Source organism: Leopardus geoffroyi, chromosome A1 (assembly GCF_018350155.1).
Source record: "Leopardus geoffroyi isolate Oge1 chromosome A1, O.geoffroyi_Oge1_pat1.0, whole genome shotgun sequence".
NCBI classification, from domain to species: domain Eukaryota; kingdom Metazoa; phylum Chordata; class Mammalia; order Carnivora; family Felidae; genus Leopardus; species Leopardus geoffroyi.
This window is the reverse complement of record NC_059326.1, coordinates 51,690,095-51,706,462: the sequence shown is the minus strand read 5'-3', so window position 1 is coordinate 51,706,462 and position 16,368 is coordinate 51,690,095. Positions and strand designations below refer to the sequence as shown.

General features: G+C 39.9%; 1 protein-coding gene across 16 annotated transcripts in view; it reads right to left on the bottom strand.

Annotated features, from left to right (window-relative positions):
- The window catches only part of SCEL (sciellin), a 322,010-nt gene that overhangs the window by 144,893 nt on the left and 160,749 nt on the right, over positions 1 to 16,368 (bottom strand). For 6 of the 16 annotated variants that reach the window (XM_045479709.1, XM_045479771.1, XM_045479789.1 and 3 more), the window contains exon 1: positions 122 to 233. The exons of 5 other annotated variants lie outside the window; for them this stretch is intronic. In XM_045479709.1, the coding sequence (XP_045335665.1) occupies positions 122 to 149 (28 nt within the window). In that variant the 5' untranslated portion in view covers positions 150 to 233. Of the gene's footprint in view, positions 1 to 121; positions 235 to 16,368 lie in introns of those variants that run through there. 5 more of the 16 variants (XM_045479699.1, XM_045479760.1, XM_045479821.1 and 2 more) reach the window with 3 other exon arrangements.

Below are 16,368 nucleotides of genomic sequence, written 5' to 3'. Positions count from 1 at the left end.
ACTCACGGACCGTGAGATCATGACCTGAGCCGAAGTCGGACACTCAACCGACTGAGCCACCCAGGCGCCCCTAACTATTGCTAAATTTTAAATGAAATACAGGATGTGAAATATTCTTCACCTGAATGCTTCTCTGGGCATCTTGTCATAAAGCAGATTCTGAGTTAGCTGATTCAAGGTGGGGCCTGAGATTCTGAATTTCTAACAGGCTCCCAGGTGATGCTGATCTACTGATCCACAGACAGCTCTGTAAGTGGAAAAGTTTTTCCTGATACCTGTTTGATTTATGAGGTGAGAACTGCATCTCTCTGCTTTGTCAAATGAAGCAAGACCTTTTCAGGTTCTACCAGCTTGAAACAGGTGCGGTAATAGCTAGTTGTACCAGAAATCATAGCAATCACGACAGACTTATAGTGAGATTTAGGAGATTAGAAGTGGGGTTTAGGTGGAGTCATAATTATGCAAAGATTCTAGGACACCTCCCTTTTGGTTTCCTTATTAAAGCTGTTGTTTTCCCTGAACTTCTCATCACTCATAAAACTAGAATATAAACATCACATTAATGGAGTTTAGTACAGCATAATGGTACAACATGCGAATCATGATTTTTCCAAGAGATCAGATTTACAATTACCAGAAGCAAAGGGTGGGGATAATGGGGATTGGAGGAAGGTGATCAAAATGGACAAACTTCGAGTTATAGAAGAAATAAGTACGAGAGATATAATGAACTCCATGATGACTATAGTTTACACTGCTGTGTGATATATATAAAAGTTAAGAAATTAGATACTAGAATGCATGGGGGCCTCAGTCGACTGAGTGTCTGACTCTTGATTTCAGCTCAGGTCATGATCCCAGGGTCATGGGAACGAGCTCCATACTCAGCACAGAGCCTGTTTGAGATTCTCTTTCTCTTCTCCCTCTGTCTCTCTCCCCCCTTACACACTTTCTCTCTGTCAAATAAATAAATAAATAAATAAATAAATAAATAAATAAATTTTTTAATTAAAAAAAGAAAGTTTTTAACTTTCTCATCACAAGAACTGTTGTAACTGTTCTCATCACAGACATTTTATTCTTTTTCCTTTTTTGTATTTAAGATGATGGATGTTAACTAAATTTATTGTGGTGTTTATAGGTCAAGTCATTATGCTCTATACCTTAAATCTATACAGTACTATATGTCAATTACATCTCAATGAAACTGGGGGAGAAAAAGAATCGTGAGTTTTCCATGTCATTTAAAGTACTATGGAGGATCATACTATGTTGTTGTTGTTTTTGTTTAGTTTGTGCGTGATTCCCCACCTGCTCATTTTAAAAGATAGCAAGGAAGTTACATTACATTAGTATCTTTCTTGCTTTTTACAATGGTACTTATGAAGGGCACACAATGTGTAGATAGTATACTAAGTATTTAAATAAATTATTTCCTTTCTCTTTACAATATTCTTATAAGTACTGTTATTATACCCATTTTAAAGATGAGCAAACTGAGGTTTAAGTAGATGGTGCAGTTTCCCCAAGGTTACAGAGCTGACAAGAGGAAGTTCGGGTTTCCTGAGATCTGCCAGAATCCAAAGCCCAATCTCTTATCCACCACCCTGATAGTTCCTTTTCTGAAAGATAGGAGTACCTTTTCTTTTGAATATTTGCAAAGATCAAGTTCGAGGATCCTTTTTACAGGTCATTTTCAAACCAAGAAGGCATAATGGTTTGCCAAGGGATTACCAACAATCTCAGTGTGCCTGATTTTGGTTTACATGATGATAAACTTTGACAGATTGAATGTTTGTTCTCCAGGGGTTCTTTGGTTTGTTCCTGTGAGGAATCCTTCTGCACTGTGCATCTATCAGCTTCAAGTTTAATTTGTAACTGCAGCTACCATTAGCAGGGTCCTCCCTCTGCCAACTATTCCACCCTGGACTGTGTCTCTACAGTGATAAGTATATAACTAAACAGGTTTTTGTTGTGTTTTCTTTTGTAACATCATGCTAATCCAAACTTCTCATCTGATCATCAGGCATATGAGGTGATATTATTCTGGAATTGACTGGATAGGGAAGCAGAAACCCAGAGAATAAAAACACCTTAGTGGAATGAGCACTCCAGAAAGCTCCAGGCAGTGCCCAGAATCCCAGAGTGGCATAATGGCTCAGCAGTAGGTAGCAAATGGGCGTCTCAGCATCAGGGACAAGGCAACAGGGGACTCTACAGAGTGTAAAGTTGGATGTGGTTGACATCAGAGGCAGATGATGCAGGACCTCAGAGAAAGCATTAGCACTTGCCCTTTGGAGGAATGAAAAGAACCTTGGTCCTGGAGGACCTATTAATGAAGTTCAATGCAAGGACTTATTTTATTTAAAAAAAAAAAAAAGTTTAGAAACAAGTAAAGTGTCTGAGAGGGAAATCCACGGGATGTGACTCTTCAAGCCATAAATGTAAATTTTTAAAATTTCTTCCAGGTCAGAATGGAATTACTCTTCCAACCAAGCATGCACCTGACCCTGTGGGAATCTGCTATGGGAAGTTAATAAATATGGGTTTAGGAAGCCAAGCAGATCACTAAAATTACATCGTCTTTTACTGAACTTCTAATTCTCTCCTGGAAATAAGTGAGCTCCTTTGTGATAATTAAGTACTGTATTTTAAGAAACTGAGCTATCAGAGATGGCTTTGAAATACCTAGATGAATATTCCATTGCATTTTGCATTGTATCTCATTTTACAGGTTGATTAATAGTTACCCGGACCCAGGATGGCAAAGGCTGCTATTTGTTGCAAGACAGCTAGTCTCCCTTCTTCCCAAGCACATGGCTGTACAAAATAAAGAGTACAGCTCTCAGTTTCCTTTACAGCTAGGCACAACCCTGTGACTAAGTTCTGGCCAACAGAATGTGAGTAGAGTGTTGTCTAAAACACGAGGAAGGGTCCTGAAATGGTGGGAACAAGCCCTTCTTCCTTCCTTCATTCCCAATGTCTGGATAGAGATATGCTGGCTTGACTTTAGAAATGGAGGCCATGGGATGGAAGAGCACCAAGACAGGGTCTTTGAGCACTTTAAGAAGCAGAACTGTCTGCCATTAGAGCCACGGAATGCCTGTATCCAGGTATTAATGGGAGAGAAATGAATGTTGTTGATTCAAGTGTTGTCACTGAGTTTTATCGAAAGTCACAAACAAATGCAATTCTAAATAATTCACAGAACTATCATCTTTGCAAAAGTCACATCAAGGCTAAGTGGTCATATTGGCTATCAACATCCAAAGTGGTAAGAATGAGGATTATCAGCTCTCAGATCATTTAACATTCCACTTAATGCAACAACCAATAGAGCAGTGATATTAACATTCCCAGAATAAACATGTTTACTGCCATCAAAATTTCTTGAGAAATCTTCACAGTCACCAAACTTTCTTACATAGATATAAGATTTACCTTGAACAAACTTTGTACTCCTATTGCTTAGTACAAACAAAAAAAAAGCTTTTTTAAAATAAATGGAACTGGAGGGAAAAAAATAACTGAATAGGGAACCAGAAAACTCTCCCACTGACAAACAAAAGGGTTAATGGGCTATATGGTGAGAGAGAAGATGTATACTAATCTTTTTCTGGAAGCCAGAGTAGTAAAGGTGCTTTTATCAGTAGTTGGCTAGGTGATTCTCTGCAAAGCTATGAAAAAAGGGAAACAAATAATTGATGCCCACTGCCCTTCTGGGTGGGCTCTTCATATTATTTTCTAGCACTCACTCTGTTTTTACCCCTACTATTCTTTGTGATATTCTTTGGCCACTCCTTATACACACACTTGCACACACATCTCTCATTAAGACAGGATTCCTTTCTCTGGACTTTTCCTCTTGTCTCATTAACATAATAGGAGTTGACACTTGTACAGTCTTTAAATATAGCTCATTCGACCCTATGGAGTATGCGACTATGAGGTACCTTTATTATCCCATTTTAAAGATGAGAGTGTGAATCACTAAGCTAGTAAATTTTGGAGGTAGAATCCAAGCACAGACAGTCTGGCTCAAAGTGAGTTGTGTCTCCTCAAGAAGAATCAGCAATCTATTGGGAGAGTACTTTGGGAAGAGAGCCTTGTGTATTCCTCAAATCACACTTTAGACACTCAACCAGTTGGTATAAGCTGGTCATCCATCAGAATCCTATGTATAACTATGCCTGAGCTACTAATAATATGAACATTAGAAATTAGGTTAATTTTGCAATTTTTAAAATGAGGTTAGTAAGAGTGAGCCCTAATATACCTGAGCACAATAGTCAAATCTTCCAAATGGTTCTCTTTACTCTTTTATAAGACTTAAGTCCTTGATCTGAGGAAACTGCTGGAATTTTATTATTTCCAGCTTACTATTGAGCTGTTCTTCTTCAATATCACTTATGCTTCATTGTTATCTTCATTCCATCATTGATTTTTTTTCTCTATGCTGCTGGCCTTTTGAATCTGGCAAATACAGATATTAAAAAGACTTTTTTTTTTTTTATCTATTGTGATCATCATGTACTCTTTATTTCTGAATCTGATGCTGAGTTTTTCAGTAAAGGCACTATCCAGGGAAACTACTCCCTATAAAGTAGTATATTTATAATAATAACTGATATTTCACATTCTGTGAAATGGATTTTGTGTCCCTAATTGCAGATGAAGAAACTGATGCTCAGGGAGATACCATGCATTGCACAGGATTAACCAGTGGGTAAGGGCAGAAACCAGAACTCCTCCAGATCCAGACTTCAAGCTCTGTACTCCTTCCATAACACTGTCATGTATTTGCCAGATTTAAAGGGTTCATCTTAGTACTAGTAAGAATCTATGAATTATATCTTTGATGTTATAAAATCAATGAAAATTACAATACAATTTTTAAAAACTCATTAAAAATCCAATCAATATTTGTAAAAACATATTCACTTACATCTTTGGCCAGTACATATTTTATGGTGTCTGTTGCCTACCCTCTTTTCCACTAGAAGCTGGGAAATTGACTAGCCTGGTGAGAGATAGCAGCCATAAGAATGCAAGAAATTCCACCCTCAACCCCTATATATAAGATTGGACCAAAGCAAGGCACTTACAGCCTGCCCACTGGCCTGCCAGGAACCAATACCAATGGGGCCCAGTCTAAAAAGATGAACTGAGCCAAAGAGATTGCTTTCTTGGGAGTATGGGACTGAGTTAAGAGGAACACCAACCTATCCTGTAGGACATATCACGACAACGATGATGGTGCACAATCAACTGAAGTTACAAGGAAATAAAAATAAAATGTATAAATAATAAGAGCCACCATTTATATGGTACTTACTATGTGTTTCACTTTCTTAATGCATTTACCCTACAATTACTGGTATTAACAACTCGCCACCACCACCACCCTTTTACTGACGAGAATACTGAAGCACAAAGGAATTAAGAAACTTACCACAAGCTATAAGTGGGAGAGCAAGATGGAAATCCAGGCCATGTGGCTTTGCTGCCAAATTTGATGTCACGTAAAGGCAGCTTAGTGCACAGACAAGAGAAGACAACAAGCAACAACATACATGGCAAGAGAAACAACAAGTCACAAGAGAGAAAGACTCAGCAACAGACAGAGAGACAGTGCGCGATACCCAAGAGGCATCCAGTTCCCAGCTATGTGCTTTAGCTCCCCTTCTCAGATTCTCATGAAATCCCTGATTATGTGCTTACATAGGACACCTTAGTGCATCTGTTCCTTGTAAATGAGAGATCCCTAAGTAAAATAATATGACTCCTTTTAGGACTTCGTAAATACAGTGCTCAAAGGCAGTAGAAGTGATATCACTGTATATTTCTTGTTTGAGGTAACGATTGGCTCTCTTACAGATTTACGATCTGATATGGAAGAGAAGGTAGATATGCACACACAAGAGAAATATTTATAATTTTAATAGTACAATGAGAGTATGATGTAGATTGGAGTTAAAATAAGGTGAATAAACTCAAAGCTGTTGGTAATGAATCATGAAAACTTTCCTGAAGAAATAAGGCACAAACAGGGATATGTTTGTTGAATACACGCTTGAACCAAGGTGGGTAGAATACTTCTTGCTTCAGCGAAGAAGAGGAAAAGGCACTGTGGGAGTTGGATAGTAAGATCTGTGTGTATGTGTGTGCGTGTAAGCGTGACATATGAGCACACGCTTTTGGAATGTAAAGGAAAGAAAAAGATAAAGCAGAAAATTTAAATGAAGTCAGGTGTTGAATAATTATACAAGAACCAGGCCAAGGTGATTAAATTCTCTGGTCTTATAACAATGTGGTATATTTTGGCTGATGCCTTAGTTAAAACACTTAAAAACAAAATTTTATGATCATAATAGGTACATTACTGAATTATCATTTATGACATTTAATCAGATAATCAAACATCCTGAAAGCAAATACCTCCTTGCTCATTTTTTTCCAGCCACGCTGTGCCTTTCTCTTTTTTTTTAATGTTTATTTATTTTTGAGAAAGAGAGAGAGAGACAGAGGACAAGCAGGGGAGGGGCAGAGAGCGGGAGACAGAAGCTGAAGCAGGCTCCAGGCTCTAAGCTGTCAGCACAGAGCCCAACGCAGGGCTTGAACCCATGAACCATGAGATCATGACCTGAGCCAAAGTCGGAGACTTAACCAATGGAGCCACCCAGGCGCCTACACGGTACCTTTCTTGAAGTCCTTTGTGCTAGTACACAGCAGGCACTCAATAAATACACATAGACTGAATAACCAAATATTCCTGTTATCTCTCTGTTCGAACATGAGATCATATCTATAAAATTCAAAGTCCCATACAAGTTTTTTTAGATGAATCATTTATATTTATGTCTTATGAAGCCAAAAATTCTTTGCTCATGTCTCCCTGCTTTCTGCACCCCCCCCCCAGACTATCTAATCATGTTGTGTCATAAGGTTTTTGTGATTGCAAACATATCAGTTAAAATATAAACTTTCAGTTATTTGAGCAGATTGATTTTGCCCTAGAATGCTGGCAATGCTGTGTCTGCACATAGTCCAAATAGCACCCCAGTCCTGTCTCACCTGGAAGTGCCACATGGGCTGGATTCAAGGAACCATGATGCTAAAAAAAAATGCAAACTAAAAACACCAGCAACAAAAAAAGAAAAGAAAGCAATTCATAAAAATATTATCTGAGAGTAACTGCCATATAATTGCTATAGTCTCTTCTGATATTTGCTAACCTTTTCCAAGTACAAAAGAAAACAGTCTGAAGGGTTGTATGGATAAATGAATATTCATAAAATTACAGAGGAACATTAGTATATACAGTGTTTACATAGCATAAGCAAACTGGCAGACAACTCAGAAAGCTAATACTTTTCCTTTCCACTTTTCTGAATTTTCCAGATTTTCATCAACAAATACATGTGTTTTATGACAGAAGAAAAACCTTTCTAGAGAAAATTTTTTTTAATTAATTGAGGATAAGTCAGGTCAACCAAGCCATATTTTGAGGAGCAGTGAACTGACATCATTTTTCTTAACATTGTTAGCAAAGAACAACATTTGAGAGGAGGAGATCTTCCCTTTGCAGTTTAATGCTTGGCATCAAATCCAAAGATACTCAGCTCAAGGACAAAAGCTAATTCACTTTATATAATCAAATGGGTGGATTCTGAAAACAAGTGGGTTGAAAGATAAACCTTTGCATAAATCATTCTTCTTTTGTTATACTAAGCTTCCACAAAACCATCCTGAACAAACAGATTTTAATTTCAGTTTAGACACCAACATCCAGCAGGCTATTCCACTGATTAATGATGATAAAACTGAGTGGAAAAAGAAGCCATTTATGAAACAAACAATATAACAATCAATCAAGCATCGTTAGGGCTGATAATATTCTAACTCTGTATAGTCCTTGACTCTCTAGCACCACTCCATGGAGATGAGCTGAGCTGCTAAACGCTTTAGAATTAATGCCAGAATTGTCAGTGCTAAGGTTCACAGTGTCAGAATGAGGACTCAAAGCTATAACGTGGTATCTACTGATCACCCCCAATGAGATGGATTCTCTGTTGCACGCTCAGCTTAAATTCTAATATTAAAACACAAACACTTCTTTCCCCAGCATCCATCCTCCTCTTCCTGCACCTGCCACACAGGCACATTAAATGGCGATCAGATAGGGAATGAACACCCCTGTACCTTTTCAGCCCCTGCTGGTGACTTTTTATTCCTTCTACCATGAAATTGGTTTTTTGTTTCTTATTTTATCCATTTGGTGTCATATGTTACTTCATTATTCCTTCAAACTGTTTACACTGGCCACCACAAGAAACCCAGGACCCTCACATCGGCCCCCATCCCCTTGTAATTCCAGTTGGCTCTGAGAAATGAGGCAATCCTCTACCTCACTCCATCCCTAATTTAGTTTCTCTGTGGCACTAACCACTACCTGGCATACCATATACTTCACTTATTCATTTGTCTTCTTCCTCTAAGATTTTTACCCCACTAAGGCAGAAATTTTTGTTTTGTTTATTAACAAATTACCATGCATAAGTTCTGACATGTAGTAGGCAACTTATAAAAGTTGTCTGAATAAGTGAATGAATGAATGAATGATATTTTAAAAACCACTAGGACGCCTAGAGGCTTCTACTAGGCAATTCTTATCATAATTACCTTTATTCCATGTGTCAGAAAGTCAACAAAGGAATTTTGTGGTTGCTGGAAGTTTTAATTCCAATCATAAAATCAGGAACTGAGTAAATTAATAGAGATGAGCCTGCATTCCTTCAAGGTAAATTCAGTTCAAATTTTTTAACTTATTACCTGATGCTCATAGGCCCTCACCCTGACTGACTGGTTGCAGTGGCGTTCTGGATCCTTAGGAAATGGTGTTAGCTCAGAGCAACTGTTGTGTTATACCTGAAGGATCCAAGCATTTCCCTCCCCTAATGCAGGGCCATCTCCACAGCTGAAGGTCCGTTGGCAGAAGGCTAGAAGAAATGCACACTGGTGATATCTATCACAGAATTCTTTTTCAAGAGTACCTAACCTTCCTTTTCATGTTTAAAATTTAAGTTTGGAAATTGGACAAAAGGCCAAGACTTTCTTCAGTGGTGGTTCAAATTAGGTCTTTGATTGACATACCTAGAGTTTGGGGGTTTGGTTGATGTTGGTATTGTTTTACAAATCAAATGTTTTCTTGGTGGGCTGTACTAGAGTACAGGTACTCATGACCGTACTAGAGTACTCATGACTGATCAGCAAATACCAAAAATCTCTAGGGGTCAGACCATTGTGATTGCCCACCACTCACCTCTTCCTCCCAACCACCCACCCAGACCCTAATTGTCTCCAATGTTAATGTCCTGCTGGGTGGCTTCTGCCACTCTGGGATTCTAGTACCACAGTAAATCAGAGAGTTCACTTCAACTGTGTCTCCTCTCACTGGATTCTAGGTCCACAAAGAAGAGACTCTACAGGCATTTCCTAAAAATTCATTCAGGAATTTCTTACAGGCATTCACCTCACCAATGAATTTCTCAATGCATGGCTCAGGGAGGCCTTGGGGCCACAGTCAAGAGTTAAGGGAATGGATTAAACACAAAAAATTCCCTCTTGGTTCCATACATCTCTAAGTCTTTTAATTTCTTCCTCTATCTTATATAAGACATGTCTGGGCCACTGTTGAGTACAAGTTCATCAGCAGACTATAAGAAATAATTAAAATCACCTCCAGTTGAATACAGAATTGCATATAGGTACATATACAGGTACTGGCATAATCTTCTTGATCTAAATCACATTCTTCCATCCTTGTTCAACAATCCTCAGAATTCATTCTCTCATTGTATCACCCAGAGTTTTGCAAATATGTTAATAAAATCTTGCGATTCCATTGGGTTGACTTTGTAATAGGACCAGGAGCACGCTTACTCTGGGAGTAGGGCATAGGGCACAGTGCAGTGGAGTTTGATGGTCTGAACACTGAGCAACTCAATGCCTCTCACACATCTCCACCCCATGTTAAGACCTCTACTTAGTATCCTATCAATTAAAATGTAAATTTCTATATAAGAGACTAAGGAAAGCTATAAACTAGTATGAACAACCTGGAGGATAAATCTTCGCGTATAGGTTCCAATCATCTCAGCTTTGTGGCTGAAAGAGATTATACATTCCTGTCTTAGAAAGTGACTGGTTTGCAGTTGGCGCCTTGAGCTGAGAGCTAAGGACTTTGAGTTTGTCATTTTCTTCTGCTAAACTGTCCACTGCTATGCTCCACAGACCTTGAATTCCTCACACTCCTCAACTGCCCTCTTGGAGCAATTACTTTGCCTCACAAACCCAGCCTTCAGCTTCAGTGGGACTGTCATTCAAGGGGACAACAGACGGTAATTTGATTAGTTGGTTTTTTTCCCACTAATTTCAATGGCTGCTCAGGTCCATTTTCTTAATAGCAACTTGATTTCTGCTTTCTCTTACCCCCTCCAAGGACTGCTGATAAATTCCAGGTTCCCTTCGATATTTTTGAAGGTGTATGGGCTCCAATATCTCTCATACAGCTTTCAGTAATAGGGCTTTTAGATGCAAATAAAAGAAACCAGTGCCAGTTAATTAAAGCAGAAATTGAAATGTGTACTTAAAAGATGCTAGATAGCTCACATACTCTCTGGAAGGGCTAAAGAAGCAAACTTAGGGATTTTATAGCCAGAAAAAAAATTCCAAAAGCAAACCACAGGACTTGTCAGGTAAAGACATCCTGAAACTCCTGCCAGCCACAGACACCACAGCACATGCAAGCAGCCTCAGTGACCAGACCCTGGATGCTGCCTGGGGAGCTGCTACCACTGCTCCCCTCAGAAACCAAACGTGGTTATGTATGCTGTCCCCAAACCCAAATGTTGTCCAAATATATTCTGGATGACCCTTGCTTCTTGGTGTCACTAGTTACTGATTCACGGTCTGGAGAGCAGGTGGATCTGATTGGCAGAGCCTAGATCCATGCCTGAACTGGAAGGAGCCTGGAAAGGTGAGTGTTCAAAGGTAGGGGAGGGACAGTAAAGTATCCCACAAACTGAAAGAGCACTTTGAGACTGGAAAAGGGAGTGTGTGACTCCATACAGTTTACACAGAGTTTTATTCAGAATAACTTACTGATGGGGGATCGGGGCAGGCTATGATCCAGCTGGTGCACAGCTGTTCTCAGCAAAGTCTACAGATTTTATACAGCAAGGGGATGGAGGTTGAGGGGAGTGGCCGGTAGTAAGATGAAAGGGTTTGCATGCATTTAACTGACAGCTAACCTTTAATTAGACCTCATGGAGCCACCTGTGCATCAGGAAAGGGAAAGACTATGTTACTCTAACAGATTTGTGGGAGGCCAGAGCCAGCTCTCCTCATCCCAACCTTGGGAGGCATTTCCAAGGTATGTCCAAGGTATTTCTAAGGTATCTCCAAGGGAAAAACATACAACCCCAAGAGAAGTCACTGAGTGATCATGAACAAGATGGAGGGCCGAAGATGGAGTCACTATCATCAGCACTCCTACAGAGAGCTCTGGCAAGGCATCATAAGGGAGAACATTTCCCAAACGTGGAATACGGGTTCTGATGTTTGGATGGACAAAAACAAGATTGATAAATGTCCACCACTCATGCTTTATAAGAAATGGCAGGGGCTAAGGTGACACAATCAGGAGATAATGAGATTAGTGACCATGTTTTATACTATTTTTATTTCCCCACAGAATCACACACACACAAATATATACACATGAATGTACACACACACACACACACACACACTAAATCAACTAATATCCCAGATCTCATAAGTCCAAGTGAAAGATAGCAATGCTTCCCTATAGCAGTGAATCAAAGAATACATGAGTACAGGGTACATCACACTGACTTTGAAGTGAGTTTCTAGAGGGCCTCTACTGACTGATCAGTGCATAGTCACAGGTGTCTTATTCTGCATTATACTGGGCTCTAAGACTCCACTAAGCATGAAGGATACCAAAGAGATATTGACCATTATAAGCAACTCAAATACAAATTTCCACTGAACCAAATCAATTCAAGGAAAAACAAACGGCGGTATCTGGAAATATGATAGTAGCAAAAAGGTAATATATTTCTTGTACAGTCAAAAAAAGAAATCACACCAATAAAATTAATTTATCAATAAAAATGTAGTGAGAAATATTTTTTAAATACATATAGTTTTTAAAATTTATTTGCAGTACTGAGGAGTAAGTCTTGATAGAGTAACTCCTAAAGTATAAATCTGACCATTTCACTATCTTCCCCAATTCTTCATGGATTCTCAAAATAGACCCTAGACCTTTGAAATGGAGATTATATATGAATAATAGGTCAAGAAAACCTGATTTAAATGTTTAAAAAATTCCACCTCCACTTACCCAGTGTTTAGAGTTTTTCTACTCTCTGTACCAAATATTAATGATTCTATGATTCGACTAAGGAGAGGAAACATGGGTTCTTATTTCTGTTCCCCCAGGACGGCCCTGGCAAGTCATTTGGCCTTTCTAAGTTCAGTTTCCACATTTGCAAAATGAAGAAATTGGACAAGCTTCTTTCCAGCCCTGAAAGATCGTCAGCTCTACTTGGCCAAAGTCTACTTGCCCATGCCCCACTCCCACCTAAAGTAGGCTTTATTTCTATTTGGTTTGATTGATCAAGGCAATCATCCAAAAGAGATAAAACACAAATTGCAAAGTTGCCAATTCTGAGTGACAAAAGCAAAGAATAATCTAGTTGCTCAGAATTTCCATAATGCTTTATTATATTTTCATACAGTGTTTAGCCATTAATCAACACAAGTCATAGTTGCAAACATAAAAGACCCAGAAATGAAGAAAATCATCATTGACAAATTTTACCTTAAAAAGTCAAAAGCAGAAAAAATAACATTTAAAAATTATGGTTATTTAAAAATAACCTGGTTGGCTCAGTTGGCTGTGCCCGACTTTGGCTCAGGTCATGACCCCGTGGTTGGTTAGTTCAAGCCCCACATCAGGCTTGCTGCTGTCAACACACAGCCCGCTTCAGATCCTCTGTCTCCCTGTCTCTGCCCCTGCCCCTCCCTTGCACTCTCTCAAAAAAGAAAAAAAAAAAAATGTGGATGAATGATCCCGTAGGTGACTGAGCAAGGCACATGCATTTCGGTCACAGGTTTGTATAACATAATGCTCAAATCAGAGAAAGATGCCACAACGTGGATTGAGCCCTACTTCTTGGGTCCTCATCTCCTCCCTGTCCTACTCACCCTGGCTCACCTGGAGCTGTGAGGATGGCAGTTATTCTCCCGCCTGACACCCAGGGACCACTATTCTGACACTCTCATACATCCCTCCTCATTACAATTAGGAAATTCATTCAACCCTGCCTGAGCATGCGTTGTGCATGCCAATGTTTCACATAATCCCCAAACAAATGAATAACTGGACTCTTTCTCCCTCATCCCTATCCCCTCTCTGGCCTCTGTTCTCTGCCTTGTTTTGCTCCAGTCCCACTGGCCTCTCTTTCCTCCTCACACATGGTGGATGCCTCTATGTGTTCTCTGCTCCCTCCCCCTTCTCCCCCTAGGACTCCAATTGCACCACTCAAGGGTCAGTCCAGCTCCATCTCTACCTGCGCCCCTAGCCCTACTTCCTCTCATGCCTCAGCTTTCCCCATACGTGGGGCTTTATCTTATGTGTGTGGGACTCCCTCAAGCTTCAACCTGGTATTCTCCGGACAAGTCCCCCTCGCTTCATTCAAATTTCAACCAGATTAGAGGTGATAACATTGAGCAGTGACTGAACCTTAACTTTTGGTAAGGAAGTAACTTAGGGAATTTCAAAAAAAAACTTTATTCATATAGTAATACATAGTGGGAATGATATCTCCAAAAATTAATAAGTTTTTCAGTGAAGATATAATGGAATCATACTTTATCTAACAAAGATACTGAGTGCTTAATATGTCCTAGAGATAAAAAGATGTAAAAGATATATTTGTGTGCTCAAAAAGTATACTCACGATGGCATGGCTGCTGCAATAGAGGCATGATTTAAGTGGGAGAAAATGGAAAGCGGGGTGCTCTTCTGTCCTAGCTCTATCACGGTACTTACTGGAAGATATTAAAATTGTGTGTTTATGTCCCTGTTTTTCCCTGTAGCTGTGGACTACTGAGGAACCAAACTATGTCTTTGACATCTTTGCTATCTCCAGCACCTAGAAAAATGCTGTACCATGCATATTGTAGTCACCCAGTAAGTGTTGCCTTGAATTATCAGTTCTACCTAGGGCAGGGGGAATATTCATGAGTGTATTTGCAGAGAAGGTAACATCTGAGCTATATCTTAAAGGTGAGTTGGTCTTTTCTATGAAGATAAAGAAATAGAATAACATTTGTAAAGTCATGGGAGATATGAAATAATAAGAGTAATAATAACAGTTAACATATAATATGCCAAGAACTATGCTAAGAACCTAAATGTATTGTCATTTTATTGTTACATCAACAAAATGATGTAGGTACAGTTTTTGCAAATTAGGAAAGTGAGGATGCGGTGGCTAAAAAATATGTCCAAGGTGAGTGGGTGAGTGTTGAACTGGGATATGAATCTCAGGGACCCCCATGACTCTCTGACTCCAAAGCCTGTGAACTAGATAACACTATCTATCTACTCTTTCAGAATTGAGCCAGCTCAAGTATCCCCAGCAATCCAGCACCTAAAATCACTATTTGTCTCACTACCCCTGAGGGTGGACATCAATCCATCTCTTCTCCTCTTGTGACTCTACCATTTTCATGACACAACTGCGTGTCTCGTCTGCTCTGAGTCTAGTTCATCTTTGCTTCTCTCTGTTATTGCTTCTCTATTTCTACTGCTTTCCACTGATCTCTTCTCTTGCCTCACATTCATGTTCTCCATGAGAGCCCCTCCTTGTGTTAGAGAACCATTACAATCATCATTTGTTGGTTTGGACTCTGTAGCATCCAACTCTTGTTAACACTCTAAGAATCTCCTTTCTAGGGTATCTCCTACTGTATAGAAATGGGCATGGAACCCATATCCTACACAGTAACCAAGAGCCAGTGCTCTCTCTCCCTGCCCAGCCTGGCTGTGGAGCAAGCATGTCACTCAGCCTAGGCCAGTCACACAAGCATAGGGACAGCTGGAGACCAGCCCAACAAAGGAACAGGAGTGGAGGCAGCAGGCTGAATACTCTACTCTTCTTGCATAGCTTTTGCTGTGCTCCCTACTGCAGACCACCTTGGTTCCCACCTCTTTTCTAAGCTAGGTCCTCCGAGTCCCTCTAGATATCTGAGCCACAGACATCTTTCCAGTAAATAGTCTGTCAAGGTTAAATTAGCCAGAATCATTTTCTATTGCTTGCAAACAGGAATCCAACCAGGACTCAGACACCATGTAGTTTTGGCTCTCAAATCTGAGCTGTCTTTGGCTAAAGCTCTTACATCTGCTGTCTTTGGCTACAGCTCCTATCCATAATATAATCCCTTGAAGCCAGTGTGTCAAGGCCACATAACTGAAAACATGGCTGCTCTGTCAAAGGAGCCACCTGTGGCCTCTGTGTTCAGGAAGGAGCTGGGAACTGTCACTTGGACTCTGATGGATCCTAAAGCAATCTTCTGGGAGACATCACATCAGGTTTACGTGCTGAGCAAACTGAGTCAGTGACCAGTGGGAGACTGTAGATGTATGCAAGAAAAGAGACAAGGGTGGAGCAAGGGCTCTGAGGAAACAGGAGTGAGATAGAGGGACTGGTCTTGGAAAATCAGAGGAGTCTCCTTGCCCCTGAGATTGCAAATGTAGGTATGTTTATCGAATGAAAAGTACTTGAAGGAGTTCTTGTAAATAGAGTCTACTTCCTCTGTGAGGTAAGAGTCAAGGTCATCTGGTGACCCTGAGTACAGGGAGTTGTGGGGTGGATTGGAAGAGAGGGTTGAAAGCTTGGAAAACCCACAATGAGAACCGGGAGAGGGGACCTACTGGGGACTGACAGAAGGACACTGAGCGGCACTGAAGCAACTGTTTGTATCCATATTCGTTGATAGAAATTACCCACTCCATGGACGCTATTTGAACAAAGACCCTGACGAAGGAGAACAACAAGCTTACCCTGAAACTTTTTCGGTGCAAAACCAGGGACTTGGCAAAATCTAACAAATTTCACAAAACAGAAAAACCTTTAACCTAGCTTCTCAATTTTGCAATTTTGCAGCTTTGGGACTTTTCAGAGTGAACCCCCTTGCCGGCGTGGAAGATGGTAATTATTAGACTAAAAAAAAAAGTTTGAAACAGCAGAAATTTTTTCTTAAGGAATC